Raw genomic sequence first — 18,140 nt, forward strand, 5'->3', positions numbered from 1 at the left:
TTATACATTTTGTTCAATACACCCTGCTTCTCCTGCCTCCCTGCTTTTGGGTCCTCAACCGCTGACAAATATGACATTGAGAAGTGTGCTTAGCGAGCTGATCACGCATCTGACGGTACAAGTCAGAGGATGACAATTAATATTTCAACAAGCCCTGCAACTCACCTGTATTATCTATGCATTTATTATTATTTTTCATAAAACAGTGAATTGTTTTTGTTATATAATCTGCAATTGTGTGTAGGAAATAAAAAGTGAAAACTGGAAAAAAAAGGAAAAAATTGTTCAGTTATATTAAAATTACACATTCCCACATAATGAGAAACCTCGATCAGATGTGCAGGAAGTCTTTCATGAGGTCAGTGGCTTGGGAACAATCATGAGTATTGAAGTCTGTATTCTGCTCATATTTAGTCATGCTGTATAACCTTCCCATGCCCACAGCGTAGCTTGGCGTCCTTGTAACAATCATCTCCTAGAAATGCAATACTCTTGTATTATTCCTCTCTTCTTAGTTAGGTTTGATGGTTAAGGTGTTATTCCTCTCTGTTAGTTGTGTTTGTTCAGACACTTGAAAGAAACAATGTAGAATGCTGTTGAAGGTATTTCCTGCTCACTGTTTTTACAATCACCTTTAGTGCCCTCGACCCCCACCACTTTTAGGGCCCCCCTCCACAGGACATGTTTAACATCAAAAGAGGAACTGTTATCTCAAGTATCTGTGTTCCTGCCATCACACCAAATGGTGGGTAGTGGTGGTCTGGTCTCACCTCACCGCTCCCAACTTCTTCCAGCCACAGTCAGATGACATGTTACTTTTTGTTTCTGGGATTTGCATGAGAGGGGTACCTCCCCGCCTCTCATTATCATATTGTCTCTATATAATCTCATTAATGTGTTTCTTTTACGCTTCCTGATTCAAATCTGGACCCCTCAAGAGCCCGAATCGATTCGTAAACCGCAGGAAAATAAAGTAAACCCTTCGAAGGAACTGTTCATCGCCTCCAGCCTGTATTTGGAGTACCAACATTCTCCTTCGTCCGAAATTCAATGATCACGCGGTGAAGAGGAGGCCACTCTTCCCCCAACAGTATCACACCCAAAAAAATTGTGCACCCCTGAAAATATTCCAATTTTTGACCACAAATGTTCTTTCAGGCCACATGGTTTAAGTAAAGTGTACACTTTAGGAGAAGAATGTGAAGGATGTTTTTAATCCTTTGAAGAGCTCCATTGACCTATATTTAAGGGGTTAAGGGCTCGCTCCTTAAGACTTTCTATAACTCGGTGGTGGCCTCGGCCATCCATTATGGCATTGTCTGCTGGTCAGGCAGCATCTCAGCCCGGGACAGAAAGAGACTGGAGCGACTGGTCAGGAAGGCCAGTTCTGTCCTGGGCTGCTCCCTTGACACTCTGGAGGAGGTGGGCAACAAAAGGATGCTAACTAAGCTAAAAGCTATGATGGACAGTCCCTCCCACCCTCTCCAGCCCGCCCTGACAGCACTTGGTAGCTCCTTCAGCCAGAGACTGTTACACCCGCGCTGCAAGGAGAGATACCGACGCTCGTTCCTACCGATTGCTGTCAGGCTGCTGAATAAAAATAGCAACAATAATATTAATAATAATTAAATGATGTGGAAAACAACTGTAAATAGCACTGCGATTTATCCATTTTGTATTTATATTGCACTTAATTGAACGGTGTTTGTTTGTTTTTTCTTCTTTCTGCCTACATTCTTGCTGCTGGAGGCTGTAAATTTCCCCAGTGTGGGACAAATAAAGATATCTTATCTTATCTTATCTTATTTTTGACTCCTGTAAAACGTCCACCGCACTTCTCTCGACAAGCGTATTCAAATAGAATACGATATTCTACAATAGTGTTCAATTTACAAGGACAATTTATTTTACTCGACACGACTTGGATGAACGTGCTGCGGCGTTACCAGGACAACTCGGAAACGTCAGCAAGACAGAAAGAAAGAAGAGACAACTCGTCAAGGAGCGGGACAGAGAGAGAGAGAGAGAGAGAGCGCAACAAGACGTTGCTGAATTTTTTGAAAAGCGTCGAAGTTTCTGATGAACAATACATCGACGGGAAAATGGAACTGTTCTTGAACAATGGCAGAACGGGGAATTTATGTTTTTTAAGGCCTTTTTTCGCGAAATGGAATATCAGTGCATCGCTACCTTGCTGGATTCTATTATTTGCAGTCTGCTGTGTTCGCAACACATTTAAAGAAGACGCCGCGTCGGGCTTCGTCAACACGCCCGAGAGAAAGCGTTTTGCCGCGAAATGAAATGCATTAATTTGAGGGTTTTCAGTTAGCTATTGAGCTGAACGTTGAGTCTGACGCAATAGCATGTTTGACAGGGGGGTAAGCGCCCATCAAAGAAAAATCACACCATTTCCTCTCGAGTTTATTGTTCTCGCAATGACGTACAGTGCTCTAGCTTCCGCAGAAGATGTGCTTTTATAGAGCATGTCATCGCTGCAGTATTTAACTATCTGGATGCAAACACTTACGGCCCATGTAGCATATTCTTTTGCCAAAATGTTGCCCCTTCTCCGACACTGCTTGATAAAATATTAATCAGGGTAAAATATTGCAGTCGTCTTCTGTAAAGTAATGAATGTGATGTCAAAAAAAACATGGAGCTGCAGTTACTGGCGAGAAATGCAAGGTTTGCTACAAAGGGATATATCAAATGCAGAACACAAAAAAAGATACAAAAACATGAAACGTGCATTTTCACTTGTCGCTAGTGTTTTAGCAATAGCTGTTCCAATCATCAGACACCCTTGATTTTAAGTGTGAAATGTAAGTTGTTGATGCTGCTTGTCATTTTTTTTGTATGACTGTGGGATGAATCACGGCATCAATCAATAACCAATTGCAAGATGTCCACAGGGAGCCTGTGTCACATACTATACTATATGGTCTGATTTTGAAATACTTGCTTTAGATGTTGAACTGTATGTCAACAGTCAGCTCAGACTTTGTTTTAATCTGACATCTCAAAACAGAAATGAACAATTGCAGTAAGGCGCTTACTTTTAACAAGTCAAAGAAGCCAGCGGCAGTAAAGCTGTCCCATCTGTCCATCTTTTTTTTTTTTAGTTCACTGGATGGTGGATTTTGTGACTGACATCAAAAACTACTGTACCAATGGATGAAGAGGATAATCATTTATTTTGCTGAGGACAATGACTGTGACTGCACGAAGGGGTGGGCAAGATTGTATTTTTGAGACTCATCAATGGAATCAGCCATGAGTACTGCCCTGTGGGAAAGGAGTGGCAGCAACGACACCGCTGACATGTCAGTTTTGAGCAGCACCAACCAAATGAACACCGAAGTATCAAGGTAATTGCTTCCATTGTGGAGGTTTTTATTTATTTATTTATTTTTACCATTTCAGCAAATTCCTCTCTCTGTCTTGAAAGATAAAGGTGAAATGAGTAGGATATGTCACGTTACGCTCGAAACGACAGAGGAATCGCTTCGTGCGTAACATCAAAACGGGAATAAGTGGATCACCGAAACAGCAGGCTCAGAGAGGAACTTTGTCACAAAATAATATTTATTATAAACAAAAAGCCCCGTCTAAACGGAAAACAGAAAACGCTGGTTAATAACGAAAACCAGGAATTAAATATAACGAGACAACAGAAAACGCTTGCAAAAAATGGCAAGGGATAAGATTAGGCAAATACTATAATTATATATAAGAGACGTCGAGGAATGTTACGATCATCAATATTCTTAAGGTAGCGTATTTCAAAAAGGTATGGGCAACAGCAGTGGCACGGCATGGAATACTCCGTCAATGAGTCGACCGCCGGAGCGCCTAGATATAGCAGGTGCAATCACCGACAAATAGGCAGCAGGTGTGCAGGCGGCCGAAATGAAATGCCTGCCACCTGCTGCCAAATACGGAACATGACAGGATAAGGCCCAATTTGATTTTGTAGCTATATTAGTGGTCCTTACAGCACTGTATTCTAGCTCAGTGGTCCCCAACCCCCATGCCACGGACCGGTACCAGTCCATCGGTCATTTGGTACCGGGCCGCACAGAAAGAAAAGAATATCTTACATTACTTCCGTTTAATTCATTTCAGAATCTGAAAGATGTTTTATTTTGAAAATTTACCGGATTCTCTGTTACATCCGTCTACAGTATGTCACTCTTGGCGTGCTTCTCGGCCACGTGATTGGTTACCGCTAAAATGAAACCCAGGAGCTAGCAAAATGAGTAAAAAACAAACGTCTTTGGAAAGTTTCTTTGTGAAGGGGAAAAAGGCCCAGCCAGGAGGCAGAAAAGGAGCCTACGACTTTCAAAAAAAAGGCTACATTTAATGGACAATATCATGAGTCCTACTTGAAATGTGGATTTATCTCAATGGGAGATTTCCAAGCAGCAAGCCTATTCGGCGATGGTGACTGTATTTTTCATGCACTTTGTATTTGCGGTGTATCTTATTTTGAAGGCACATTTAAACGTTACCATAGCAACCCGCGAGCGTTGTGGTCAGATTGGACACTTAGTGCATATGCAATCAAAACTTGTGACCAGTTTTTTTCCCGGGTGCCATCTGCCCAGATTTGTCCATTGATGGTGTGGAAATGCTCATGGAAAGGATGTAGCAGGGTGTAAAGGAACTCCTTCCTTAGAAGCGGTAGACTGCAGAGCAGACAAGAGTGTCCCAGCAATTTTTGTGAGAGCATTTTTGTGTCCGCCTTTTCAGATTCCTGAGAACCAAAAAAGTGAACCCACATTTGAGACTAAAAGTTGTCTGAAAAAAACAACATATGCTAAACTTGCTTCACCGACTCTGGCCGAAAGCCTGGCGCTGCCGTGCTCCTGCGACCACCTGTGTGCAGAGCAGAGGGCGGAGCCAAGGCTGCGCACCCTCTTCGGCCGTGTGCTGCATGACGAGCTTGGAGGAACCGATAACTAGACAAGAGATAAAAAATGCCATCAAAAGAATGAAGTCGGATGTCACTGGAAAAGCAACGCCTACTCCTGCAAGTAGGAATGAACAGGAGTGTAGTGTAGTATGCTAATGCCATCATGGTTAACCGTCATCGGAGATCGAAAGTTTGGGAACATTTCAACGAAGACGCCAGAGCTTTCGATGCCAACCTTATTTGGTTTTGTAATATTATTGAATACTTTTAAGATGTGTTTAATTTTGTTTGCTTGAGCCCAAATTTACTCAGATGGTTGCACAGTCTTCTAAATGTAAAAACAAAACTAATAAGGCATCTGAGGTCATTGAAGTTCAAAATATTTTTAGATGATCATATTTTGTATTCCTTACAGTAATTATACATGTAACTATGCATAGTTTTTGTTGTATTTTTAAATGCACGTAACATTTGTTATAAAGGCAACAGTACTGTACTTCACTAAAAGTTCAAACATTGTATTATCATATACTTGTCTTTGTTTTTAGATTACCCAAGGAATGCTGGAAATTTAATAAAAATTAAATGTACTATCGTACTTTTTTTCATTATTAATTTTTACAGACCTTAAAGAATTCAAGATAATGGTTATATAAGAGCAGCTGCTTGCTGGTGCTGTATGCTGCGATTTGCATACCTTTACCCTCTTAAAATAATGGCTTAAGATGTAAAGAAATTGCCTTAAACATCGGCTACATCGGTACTAGAACAGATCATTTATTTATACACTTGATATGAGTGTGTGCATGTGTATGTGTGTAGTTAGAATTGCAAGACTTTATTCTTTGAGACAAGTGAAACCGGGCAAAGTAACATTCTGACAAGCTCTTAAAATGCACAAATAGGTTAAAAAGTTAAAATCTAATGCTTCCTTAAATAATTAATTAAATAGTATGAGAGCAGCCCGGTAGTCCAGTGGTTAGCGCATCGACCTCACAATGCAGAGGTCTTGGGTTCAATCCATGCTCCGGCCTCCCTGTGTGGAGTTTGCATGTTCTCCCCGGGTCTGCGTGGGTTTTCTCCGGGTCCTCCGCTTTCCTCCCACATTCCAAAAACATGCATGGCAGGTTAATGGAACACTGTGAATTGTCCCTAGGTGTGAGTGTGAGCGTGGATGGTTGTTCGTTTCTGTGTGCCCTGCGATTGGCTGGCAACCAATTCAGGGTATCCCCCCGCCTACTGCCCAAAGACAGCTGGGATAGGCTCCAGCACCCCCCGCGACCCAAGTGAGGATCAAGCGGTTCGGAAAATGAATGAATGAATATATATATATATATATTTTTTTTTGAAGTTTGTTTGTTTGTTTGAAGTCAAGATGGCGCCCGAGTAGGCAGCCGTCAGCAAGTGCTCTCATGAGCCTTGCTTTTTTTGTTGGTTTGTTGGTTGTTTGGTTTATTTTGTCACTTTTGTTTGTTGTTACGTCGTGTGGACCTGATGTGGACTTTTTTCAGCATTTTTTGGCCACGACATTCATCAAGGAGGAGATTCTGTGCTTGGTGGTTGCGCCTTCTCGGCAGCATGGGTATACCAGCACTGTTTTTGACTGGGAGGAATGTCGGCGCCATTTGACTGTCGTTGCTGGACAGTCCCGGGGCGCTTGTGTCTTGCGCCTGTAATGGGCAGCATTTTTCACAGCCCCGCTTTGTTGAGCGGAGAGATCGGTGCTGTTGAACGGTCTGCGGCTGGATGGATGTAAGTCTTGAGGAGCCGACGATGAGAAGAAAGGAGTGTTAGCGCGGAGCGCCGATGCGGATGTGGAACTGGGAGTCGCGGCTTGGAATTGAAGTGGATTTACATGGGACAGGAGATGTGAGCCAATCTCATTTCGTCAATGGACGCTACAGCTTCGTGTTTGCTTTCAAAACTTAGCTTGTAGCAGACGTGTGCACATTTTCAGCATGACGTCTCTGATCCACTGGTGAAAGGACACTTTGATCCTCTCCTCTTTCATCTAGAACTGCTTCAGACAACAAAGTGTATGCAGAAAAGTGGTGAAGATTGCACGACTGTCTGTGTCCTATGTGTTGTGTTATTTTTGTTATTTTGACTGCAAAATGGCGCCGCGTGAGTGGCTACCTTTCCAGCAGCTCCTATATTTTGTTGTTCTACTTCTTCCTTTCATAACTTTGCTGCTGTGAATTGGGAATTTCTCCATTGCGAGACTAATAAAGGTTTTTCTTATCTTATCTTATTTCCCGTTTCTAACATATTGAAAAATGATTTCATATGCATGACTTACCATATTTCTTCTTTGTAGGGTTGTTTATTCATTTACCAACCTCGTGACCACCACCCCAGAGGCCACAGTATCCAACAGTGAAAATCTAACTTCGTTCAGAGTCCAAGGAAGCCATGAGACAGCAACACCATTAGTACTGAGTGCCGCAGAGGCAAACACAGTCCTGAAGGGCATTTTGGTGGCAGCCCAGGCCCTAGTTCTCCTCTCCATCTTCCTCTTCTCCAGCCTTGGTAATTTCGCAGTCCTAACTGTCATCATCAAACACAGACAGCTCCGGACAGTTACAAATGCATTCATCATGTCTCTGTCGCTGTCCGACTTACTCACAGCCATCCTATGCCTGCCGTTCTCCTTTGTCATGCTCTTCAGTAAGGACGGTGTCTGGATGTTTGGGCAACGTTTCTGCATGGCTAATGGATTTTTCAACAGCTGCTTTGGCATCATCTCTACCCTGACCATGACTTTAATTTCGTTTGACAGGTATTATGCCATCGTCAGACAGCCACGGGCTAAAATTGGACGACAGAAAGCCACTAAGTTGTTGATCGCTGTGTGGTTAATAGCAATTGTTTTTTCTCTTCCGTGGTATGTTTTAATGCGAAAGTCAACACAAGTCCATAAGCAAGGTTTCTACCACTGTATGTATGTTTTCCACTCTGGGACCTCGCGTCTGGGGACAACATATAGCATTTCTCTTATAATTGTGTGTTTTTTACTGCCCTTTGCCCTGATGTGTTTCTGCCACTACAACATCTGTAAGACAGTTCGTCTCTCTGAAATACGAGTCAGGCCAGTGACCACATATGCTTATTTACTACGATTCTACAGTGAGATGCGCACAGCCACCACAGTTCTCATTATGATTGTTTTTATCATTTTTTGCTGGGGTCCATATTGTTTAATGGGGTTAGTCACCGCATTAGGGGACTACACTTTCAACCCTGCGATGGACACATTTGCCATCTGGCTTGCGTGGACAAATGGAGCCATCAACCCCTTGATCTATGCATTGAGAAACCCCAATATATCAATGTTACTGGGACGGAGTCGAGAAGAGGGCTATCGGACCAGATGTATAGCGGCGTACTTGTCTAACCACACCCAGAATCAAGAGATTCGACTGAATCAAGTAGAGCGGATAAGGCACCGCTATCTAAGTCGAGTGGGAGTTAATAATTGCAAACTATCAAATTCGAGTCCAGGAAAAAGAACAGAGGCAGAAGGTACTATGTGGGCCTGTAAAAATCCTGCTGTGTTTTTCTGCAGGGATACCCAGTCAGAAACCAAAACAACAGTCCCCAAATTTGTCAGTGTACCAATGATGACGACCGCCGACACCAGCCTGTGATATTTAAAAACAAAATGGGACCGCTGTATGTTTTTTTAAATTGTTTTTTTTAACATGTTGTATTTTTAATTCTCTTGTTGAGTAATAGGTGTTCTGTAGTGAGAAATCTTGTAACATTATTAGCAAGATGATTCACTCTTCCAGATAAGATAGAATTAATTTTTTTAATTTTAGTTTCTGAAAATGATATTTAATTTGGTACCTAAATTCAGATTGTAAGAGCAACATCAAAATGTTACCCACTAATAAACTCATATTTGTTCTTTTTTTATTTAAATGTGCTTTGTAAATGTCATTATTATATGACATTATTGCCTGTTCTGCATATACATGTAAAGGTTTAGGATTTAGCAGTCACCAGAATGAGGCACAGCAAGGCTTCATGAACTCAAGTTCAATTGTTTTGTTGAATATTTTGAAAAAGGTAACTTTGAAATCAAGTTCTGGATATACTTTCAGAAGCAGGCTTGGATGCAGGACACATTTGTAGGGTTCAAAGTATAAAGATATATTTATTTGAGGATCAGTGACTGACAACTCAAAATAGGCAAGACAAGGCAACAAGGCAAGGACTGGTCGGGTCTGTGGCGAGAGGCTGGACTGCACGCACAAGGACGAAACACACTGGCACAGGACAAAGGGAGACAAGGACCATTGAAACACAGGTGCAAACAATTAGTGTGACAATCAGACTAGCACAGGAGGAAGGGTTCGTGACTTGAAACGAGAGGAGAGTCATTCTTTCAAACTAAAACAGGAAGTGACCAGACAAACAAACAACCCTCATCGCGATGTGATATATACATACCGAACGCAATACACAATAAATCGTCATAATATTAATCAAGATAATTTGGATAAGAAATGCACTGTACCTATTTTGTAAACATGAACTCAGTCAATGACATTGAAACTTTCTGCAGAAAGAAACTGAGATAGGCTCCATCACGCCCACCACCCTCGTGAGGATAAGCGATTTGGATTGATGGATGGAAACAAAGATAAAAGAGAAGTAGGAAGTAGGAGCTGCTGCAACAGGCTGCTGCCTCAGCACCTTGGAAATTCATCCATCCATTTTCTGATCCGCTTTATCCTCACAAGGGTCGCTGGTGTGCTGGAGCCTCCCCCAGCTGTCTTCGGGCAGTAGGCGAGGGACACCCTGAACTGGTTGCCAGACAATCACAGGGCACACAGAGCCGAACAACCATCCGCGCTCACACTCACACTTAGGGACAATTTGGAGTATTCAATCAGCCTGCCATGCATGTTTTTGGAATGTGGGAGGAAACCGGAGTACCTGGAGAAAACCCACGTAAGCCCGGGCAGATGATGCAAGCTCCACATAAGAAGAACGGGCCCAATTTGAACCCTGCATCTGTGCACTGTGCGGCGGACGTGCGAACGAGTCGACCACATGCTGGCCATGAAATTATACCATTTTAATTATTGTTATTCTTATAAAATTGTTCCATTTAGAGTTGGTAATGGTGCACTGCCACTCACATTTGCCAAACCTTCCTTGCTGAACTATATTGCATTACAATGCTTGCATTTTCAGCACCGTACTGTAGCCTGTCTGGTTTCTTTCTGAGATGCTTTTTTGTTGGTCACCACTACACATCAAAACGTTGCTCAGACCCTGAACTAAAATATTGTTTCATTGTTTCAAGGATTATGTGTCTGAGACAGGGTTAGTATTGTAATTGAAGAAATGATTGATTTATATGTTGTCTGTTTTACTGTTGTTGTAATTTGTCTTTTAATGTGCTGTTTTTCATTGCATTACAGTTTGTTTGAAGCCTAAATATATCTAAATGTTTTTTTATTATTATTATTATTTTGGGCACACTGCAGTAAAAGATTGGGGAGCAAATCTGATCTTAAAAAAAACAAAAAACAATGATGTCCACATAAAGGCAAAAATAAGTCAAGAAGCAAATTATAAGGTACAGGCTTAAAAAACAGGCGTGTCTCAATAAATTGCGGTCCAGGGGCCACGCAGTTTACAACTTAATCCAGAACTGGGCAAAGTATGGCCCGGTTACCCCTCATTTGGCCCACAGACAGTGTCTCTGACCGACCCTCCCAGTGACCATGAAGTCAAATTAAAAATACTCTGTGCTTTTATTTTGAAAGTTGTGCTTTTACGTAATGTACCCACATGCGGACCATGTTCAAGCAAGGTAGCGACCAAGAGCTTCGAATTGTGTCGGCACTGTTGCCAAGTAAGATGTGTTTTTGCTAGTTTTATTCTGACCCCTCTTGGGGTCAGAATTACCACGACACGAGTGCTATTTTCGACACACCATTTATATTTTCAATGTAAAATCACAAAACGAAACAAGCCCCCAATAGTAGCATTATTAATTCTAATTCCTCTTCACTTAAACATTTAACGTTAAAAATGAAAAGAAAAACGGACATTACATCATATTTCTATATGAAAAAGAAACAAATTGATCCAGACAGAGAGAGAGAGTCAGATGATGATGGTGGTGAGAGTTCTGAAGAGGAGCAAGTTGAAAGCACCAGAGAGGGAGAGTCAGAGTACACGGGATTCATTTATTTTGAGAGCGAGGACAGGGATACAAATGAAGATCCTGAGAATGAGGAAGACGAGACTGCAATAGAAGTGTAGTGTGAGACACAGACAGAGGATATTTGCGCTTCAACAAGCACTGGACCAACAGGTATGTGATGCTGAAAAGAACACAATCCTGTTCTGTGTGTGTGTGTGTGTGTGTGTGCGCGTGTGTGTGTGTAACTTTTTTAGTCTCCCTTTTTATTTTAATTTTTATTTAACAGGATCAATATATAAGACGTTGCCTTTTAAAATTTGGATAGTTATATGCATGTAAAACATCTAGCTTCATTCAGTGTATTTGCAATTTTTGTCCCCGGCAGGCTGGTACCATATCATCCCCTGGTTTGAATATTCTCAACAGATGGACATGGCGTATTGTTACGCTTGCAGACATTTTAGCCCTCCTAATACTGTTTTTTTTTTCTCATCACTGTAATGTTATGACTACAATTTCAAAGTTTGAAGAAATAAAAAGTCAAATAAGATTTTGAATCTGTCTTTTTAGCCCTGGGTTGAATGTGCCCCTCCATCAAAACCCCTGGCCCCAGCCCGGCCCCCTCAGTGAACCCCGACTGCCCTTCAACAGACGCCTCCTGGCGGCCCACCCGGTTTCGATGGGTTGGAAGAGTGGAAGGTATGGAGAAGGGACGGGTCCAAGATCCAGGAGTGGGGGACCCACTATCGATCCTCCGGTCCGTAGCCCTCCCAGTCGACCAGGTACTGGAACACCTAACCCCTGCGCCGAGAGTCCAAAATTGTTTATCCATCTCCACAATAACCATATTGCTTTTTACAGATGATACACACATCGGGTCTGGTTGAGGGATAACTAGGCTTCAATTTTTAATAATTTTTTTTAAAACGGTCGAAAGGTCAACATTTTTGGCGTTCAGATCAACTTGTCGGGACCCAGGTCATATTTTCCCTTTTTGGAGGCCTTTTATTCCCAAATGCAACATCGGATTTTGACGAGAGTGGTCAGGTTGGATAGCTGGCGTGCTGTAGTTATCCGCTGACCTAAAGCCCTCACGGGATAACAAAGATTCAATTTTTAAGATTTTTTTTCAAAACGGTCGAAAATGTCAACATTTTAGGCGTTCAGGCCAACATGTCAGAAATCAGGTCAATAAGGAGAGGAGCTCAAAATGTCATATTTGAGAGGCATTTTAATTGGTAATGGAACATTCGATCTGAATGCCAGTCCTGTGGTTGTATACCTGGCGTGCCCTAGTGTCTCGACAACCTGGTGTGGTTGCGCGATCACCCAGATTGATTTTTTTAATGATTTTCTTTTAATATCAGGTGAAATTGATGTAGAATTACCATTGACTTTATTTTCTATCTCCACTTAAGAACGCTTATTGGTGCTGTTCTGAGAGTTCTAGTTCTGAATCTTTACCCGACAGCCAAGAAATTACTTAATTTATACTTTTATTAATTTCTTTTAACCCAAACAAATGACGTTTATGCATGAGTGGTGGCTCTTTTATTTTGAAGGTGGCCAACGCCGCTCGCTGGCGACAGATTACCGTAATGCACAGTATTGACAATCGCAGTGGCGGCTCACTTGACTTCGATTTTGCAAGTGGAGGCTGGCTTGACCGCAGAAAAATTTCCCGCACCGTGTACACCGGGTCACTGTCGATAATCTGTGGAGGAGGAGGGAGAAGGGTCCAGCTGCAGACCTGGATGAGGCCGATTCAGAGAAAGGTAGGTTTAGGCAAGTAACTTTGCGCCGGATATGACGTCAGAAGGATGATGCCCGATTCCGAAGTAAGTCGCATGTGGATCTTAAAAAGTTTAAAAGGCGCTGCAATTGATAATAGGGGTGTTCACACGGCAAGATTTGGTCCGGGGCTGCCCCAGTAGAGCGTTCACACGTGCAAATTAGCTCCGGTGTAAGCTGTTTTCCGGGGCTACGCCGGACCTAATTTGCACGTGTGAACGCTCTACTTTGATCCACTTCAGGGAGGTGGTTTAAAAATTTCCTCCGGAGCAAATGCTCGTTTGCAAAGCAGCACCGATGTAAATTTGCACGTGTGAACGCAACTGGGTTAAATTTGCTCCAGAGCAAATGCTTGTGAAGCGTACGTACGGCGAAAATGCGTTGCTTTCGTGCTCTGTCGGACTTCTGTCATGTGTTTGTTTAATAATGACACAAGACTTGGCTGGTAACATCTTTCCTTTTGTAGGAGACTGGACTGTCTCGGAGTTGTTTGTGTAGTTTGTTCCTTTGTTGTGTGTTCACAACCCCCCGAACCCCATATAATTTATTTTGTGATTTCCTCTCTTGATTTTCTGTTTGGCGCATTACGTATTTGCTTTTCTGAGTGTCATTGAATTCATCGTTGATTTACGTTTTCGGGGGCGGTCACTCTCGAGCAGAAGGCACGGAGACCGAGAAGGAGAAGGACGTGCCTGTCCAGTAGTCGCTTGAGTTGTGTATACGTTTTAAAAAGAACCAACACGACAGCTCATTTGTCTTCTGTCGTTTTGCTCCGCTGCAGAAACTGCCGTGTGAACGCAAGTGGGGCTGCACCGACGCTGTGCCGGTGCAGACACGCTCAGCGGCTTTGTACGTGTGAACGCTCCACACAATTTGCTGCGGTGCAAAATATATCGCAACAAACTACATCGGTGCAGCGCCGGAGCAAATGTGTGCCGTGTGAACACCCCTATTTTAACAGCAAAATCAACTAAAAGTAAAATGGAGTGTTATTTTAATGCACAACAACAACTACGACGGTAATATTCAGTCGACGAGCTTTATGCTAACTTGAATCCCGGCTACATTCACATTCTCTCAACGATAGAATATATAGCGCAAGTGAGGATGAAATGTTTTAGCACGCCTAGTTGTTAATTAATTAGATGATAATGTCAAACGACGTTGACATTAATAATTTAATTTCGGATGAATATATGTATGTTTGTGAATGGGTAAATACTGGTCATTTTTAAAGGGCTTTGGGCTACGTCAAGGAAGTGCTAAATGCGCAAAATATGTGCATTCAATTAAAAATTGACTGCGCATTGTGTCATGTTGATCAGTTTAAAATATTAGATTTAAATGCATCTGTGCTAATGCAGAATTTTACGTAACATTATTTTCCCTGTTAATGTCCTCCTCGCACTGGGAAAAAAACACGCAACGTCGTATGGGATCCCTAATACTTTTGACAGTAGCAATTAAAAATAAATCATAGTTTTATTATTATTGCCTTAGTTTTCTGTAGAATTATATTGACATAGTAGATTTCACATTTCATTCTCTTTATTTTCCAGATGTATGTCACAATACAACGAGGGACATCTGTCCCTGAGCTGCAAAAACGCAACATATGTTGCAGTATGTACCACTGTCCATTCTGCCAGCCCGCATGGTTTAAACCCCCATACTACTGCAAGGTAAAGGACCATGTGGAGGGCCATTTTAACCGAACAGTATCACATGAAGGTAAGTTTGCGAGACACAATTTGTGTGAGTCACAGTATCGATAATTGTTATTTGGATGGCTCCTAACCAATCACTCAGTGACCTGTTGTAGCTGATCATTTGTAAAGATGTTGTCTATGATAATTGTAAATTATTATTTAAAACGTTTAAGCTCTATTTTCTATTACAGGGTATACCATTCATAGATGTGGGCTACAATGCCGACCAAAACTGCACTTTCATTGCATCTATTGCCGTGGAATAATAATGCGCCGGGTACCCTTCATAAATCACCTTCGCATGTGTAAGGAAAATCACCCTGCTTTGATGGTCTCTGCTGCTGCTGCTAAGGCGCCTGCATCCCCACGATCCACCGCTGTCTCACCTTTTGCTGCCCCACCCACCGCTGCCCATCCCTCTGCCCATCCCTCTGCTTCCCCACCCTCTGCTGGACCTTCTACCGCTGGACCTTCTACTGCTACGCCACCTGCTGATGCACCACCGTCTGTGCTGCCTGATGTGGCTGCATCATCCATTGCCCCATCTGTTGCCCCACTCTCCACTGCACCTCTTGCTACTGCGCCATGTGCTGCTGCATCATCTGTGCTGCCTGCTTCTGCCCCACACAGTGCCTCGCCACCTACAGTGCCCATACCGCTAGGTGGACGGATGAAAAAAATCCATCATCGACAGATTACTCAAAAATGTCCCATCTGCCGTATTATGTTCAATAAGAAAAACATTAAAAGGCATATTGAAAGAAAGCACACGAAAAGGCAAAAGGATGTGACAGCAATGCACCACCTCGAGAATGAGTGCATCGATCCCATTAATGGAATATATGCTGTTTCAAAGTCTCACTGTGGTACTTGTAGTGGTATTTTGCAAATGTCCTTTTTTTAACCTGAACTGAAGATTTACATTGTATATTAAGGAATGTTATTAGCTACCAACAGAAAAATATGTGACTTGTTTATCAAGCTTTATCATTTCTAAATGGTTTAAAAAGAACTGGCATTTGATGCCTATTTGAATTCACAAAATGACCACACAGGCCACTTATGCAATTTCCACAAAATTGTCAATAGGATGTACTCAACGGCAAGCCAAGATATTTTAAACATGAGTGCCTGAAGGTGCCTGTCTACTTGGACACAGAGGAACACCGGGATGTCCTTTTTAGACATCTGAGGGGCATTGTGGATCGAGAAGGAACTCCCAACAACATTGTGAATGAGGTGGACTTTTTGATGGCTGTTCTATTCCCAGAGGTAATGTTATCCCCAGCTGCTCCACACGTTCAAAATAGATACAAAAAATATAGGTTTTTTTTGGTATTTGTAGATTGTGGGAATATTTTCTAAAATATTTCAATGTACAAATCCTTTTCTCTTAATAGGCTATTATTTATGGTCTCGCCGTGACCCACAAGGTCTCAGTGGCACATGCCGAACACTTATTTATTGTTGGACAAACGTTACACACAAGGTAAGAGTAAACTCTCTAATTCTCTTTCAACTAAAATGTAATTAAAGCCTTACTCCCTTTCTCATGTCCCAAATAATACATTTCAAAACATTTCAATTTCTGTTGCATTTCATGTTTTACAACCTTATTTCAGTGAAAGAGAGGAATTTGAGCAGAGGATCGAAAAGGAGTTGCGACAACAAGGGAAGTGAGTGAGTGAGCAATAAAGTGCTTTTTCAATACTTTTTGTGTTTTATTTTTGAATCCTGCAGTGCTTTAGAAATGGACATGGATCATTTAGGGAATATAGATATACATTTTGGCGGGGATACAGAATCTGGTTTTATTTTATCTATTTTTTGTTAAACTTAAGAACAGTTCCATCAAGCTTCATACATGCTGGTTTGAAGTTGTGTGATATTGATATTTTCAGAATATGTTTTATTTATTATAATGCATAAAAATCCAGGTGTTTTGTAATTATTTTATTATATTAAAACCTTATGAATTATTGATTCTACTCGTCAAACCTGTTATGTTAACCACGGAGTCTAAGAGCTACTAATTTTAGTTGTATTGCAAAGTAGGTCATCAAATAAGTCAAAGTGATTCTATCTCAAATTAGTTTGATAAAAAATATTAATAATCTTAACTTAAATTTTAAAGATAGATAAAATAATTTAAATTCCCTATTACAATTAATGAATATTACACTTTCATCCATTTTCCGAACCGCTTGATCCTCACTAGGGTCGCGGGGGGTGCTGGAGCCTATCCCAGCCATCTCCGGGCAGTAGGCGGGGGACACCCTGAATCAGTTGCCAGCCAATCGCAGGGCACACAGAGACGAACAACCATCCACGCCCACACTCACACCTAGGGACAATTTAGAGCGTCCAATCAGCCTGACATGCATGTTTTTGGAATGTGGGAGGAAACCGGAGCACCCGGAGAAAACCCACGCAGGCCCGGGGAGAACATGCAAACTCCACACAGGGAGGCCGGAGCTGGAATCGAACCCGGTACCTCTGCACTGTGACGCCGACGTGCTAACCACTGGACTACCGGGCCGCCACATTGCACTTTTATTTTGAAAATCCATTTGCGTAAATTTACCACAGCCACTTCCGGCGTATGTCTACCATTGCCTAAATCTACCTCCTCCGAGTCTGCAGCTGGATACTAATCGAGGGGAGGCAAGGTGGGAGGAGGAGCCAGGGGACTGGTAGCCACTTAAGCAGGGAAACGTGGATGGTGGGCGGCAACCGGAGCTTGACGGAGACGGGGCTGATGACTGATTCCACCACTAACGGTCCGTGAAGCAAGGCCCCAACTTGCTCGAGGTACCGGCCAGACGCAGATCCCTCGTCGACAGCCACACCTCCTGGCCCACCTGATATGCCGGCGCCGGGCGACGATGACGATCCGCTATCATCCGGTTCCTGGAGGCGGTGCGAGACAACGCGTCCCTGATCTACTTCCACACACGATGAGTCCGTCTCAGATGGAGCTGCACCGACGGAACCTCCACCTGCCCTTCTTGCGATGGAAAAAGCGGTGGCTGATAGACATAAGCAGACATAAAAGGAGACCGACCTGTGGCTAACGAGACGAGGGTGTTATGGACGTATTCCACCCAAGGCAGGTGAACAGACTAAGACGAGGGACGATGGAGACACACGCAACGTAGAGTTGCCTCCAGACTGCGGGTGGTAACCTGACGATAAAAATCATGTGGACTGTATGTATGAATTTCGTAAACGTGGAGTTATAGATAGCAGTGCACAGTAAAGTTAAAACCACTGAATAAATGTGAAAAATATATCGGATTCTGTGCAAAAGAGAACAAAAGGTTGATGTAAACCACTGGTGGGCAAACTACGGCCAGCGGGGCCGGATCTGGCACATTTGTCTTTTTAATGTTGCGCACTGACTTGATGTTGCAGAGCAGGGGCTGGGGGGAGGAGGTGAGACAGAGGTAGAGATCTTGTCTACCACTTACGGACCTCTGTCAAACGGAAATTCCCGAACTCAGTAAAAAAAAACACGTATGCATTAAATTTTCTACTACTATATTTACATTAACAATCG

The 18,140-nt window shown here is 42.5% G+C and overlaps 2 protein-coding genes across 2 annotated transcripts; both read left to right on the top strand.

Annotated features, from left to right (window-relative positions):
• Positions 1 to 1,852: 1,852 nt before the first annotated feature.
• On the top strand, positions 1,853 to 10,367 carry gpr135 (G protein-coupled receptor 135). Its single transcript, XM_086127692.1, has 2 exons — positions 1,853 to 3,368; positions 7,233 to 10,367. The coding sequence occupies exons 1-2, from the start codon at positions 3,262 to 3,264 to the stop codon at positions 8,560 to 8,562; spliced, it is 1,437 nt and encodes a 478-aa protein (XP_085983818.1). The 5' UTR covers positions 1,853 to 3,261; the 3' UTR covers positions 8,563 to 10,367.
• LOC147196776 (uncharacterized) lies at positions 7,294 to 16,291 on the top strand. The gene is made up of 5 exons (XM_086127693.1): positions 7,294 to 7,444; positions 11,652 to 14,603; positions 15,671 to 15,853; positions 15,982 to 16,070; positions 16,204 to 16,291. Exons 2-5 carry the CDS (start codon positions 14,565 to 14,567, stop codon positions 16,259 to 16,261), a joined length of 369 nt encoding a protein of 122 aa, XP_085983819.1. The 5' UTR covers positions 7,294 to 7,444; positions 11,652 to 14,564; the 3' UTR covers positions 16,262 to 16,291.
• The last annotated feature ends 1,849 nt before the right edge of the window (positions 16,292 to 18,140 follow it).

Source organism: Hippocampus guttulatus, chromosome 13 (assembly GCF_054856545.1).
Source record: "Hippocampus guttulatus isolate MCC_2025c chromosome 13, RoL_Hgut_1.0, whole genome shotgun sequence".
Classification (NCBI taxonomy): Eukaryota; Metazoa; Chordata; class Actinopteri; order Syngnathiformes; family Syngnathidae; genus Hippocampus; species Hippocampus guttulatus.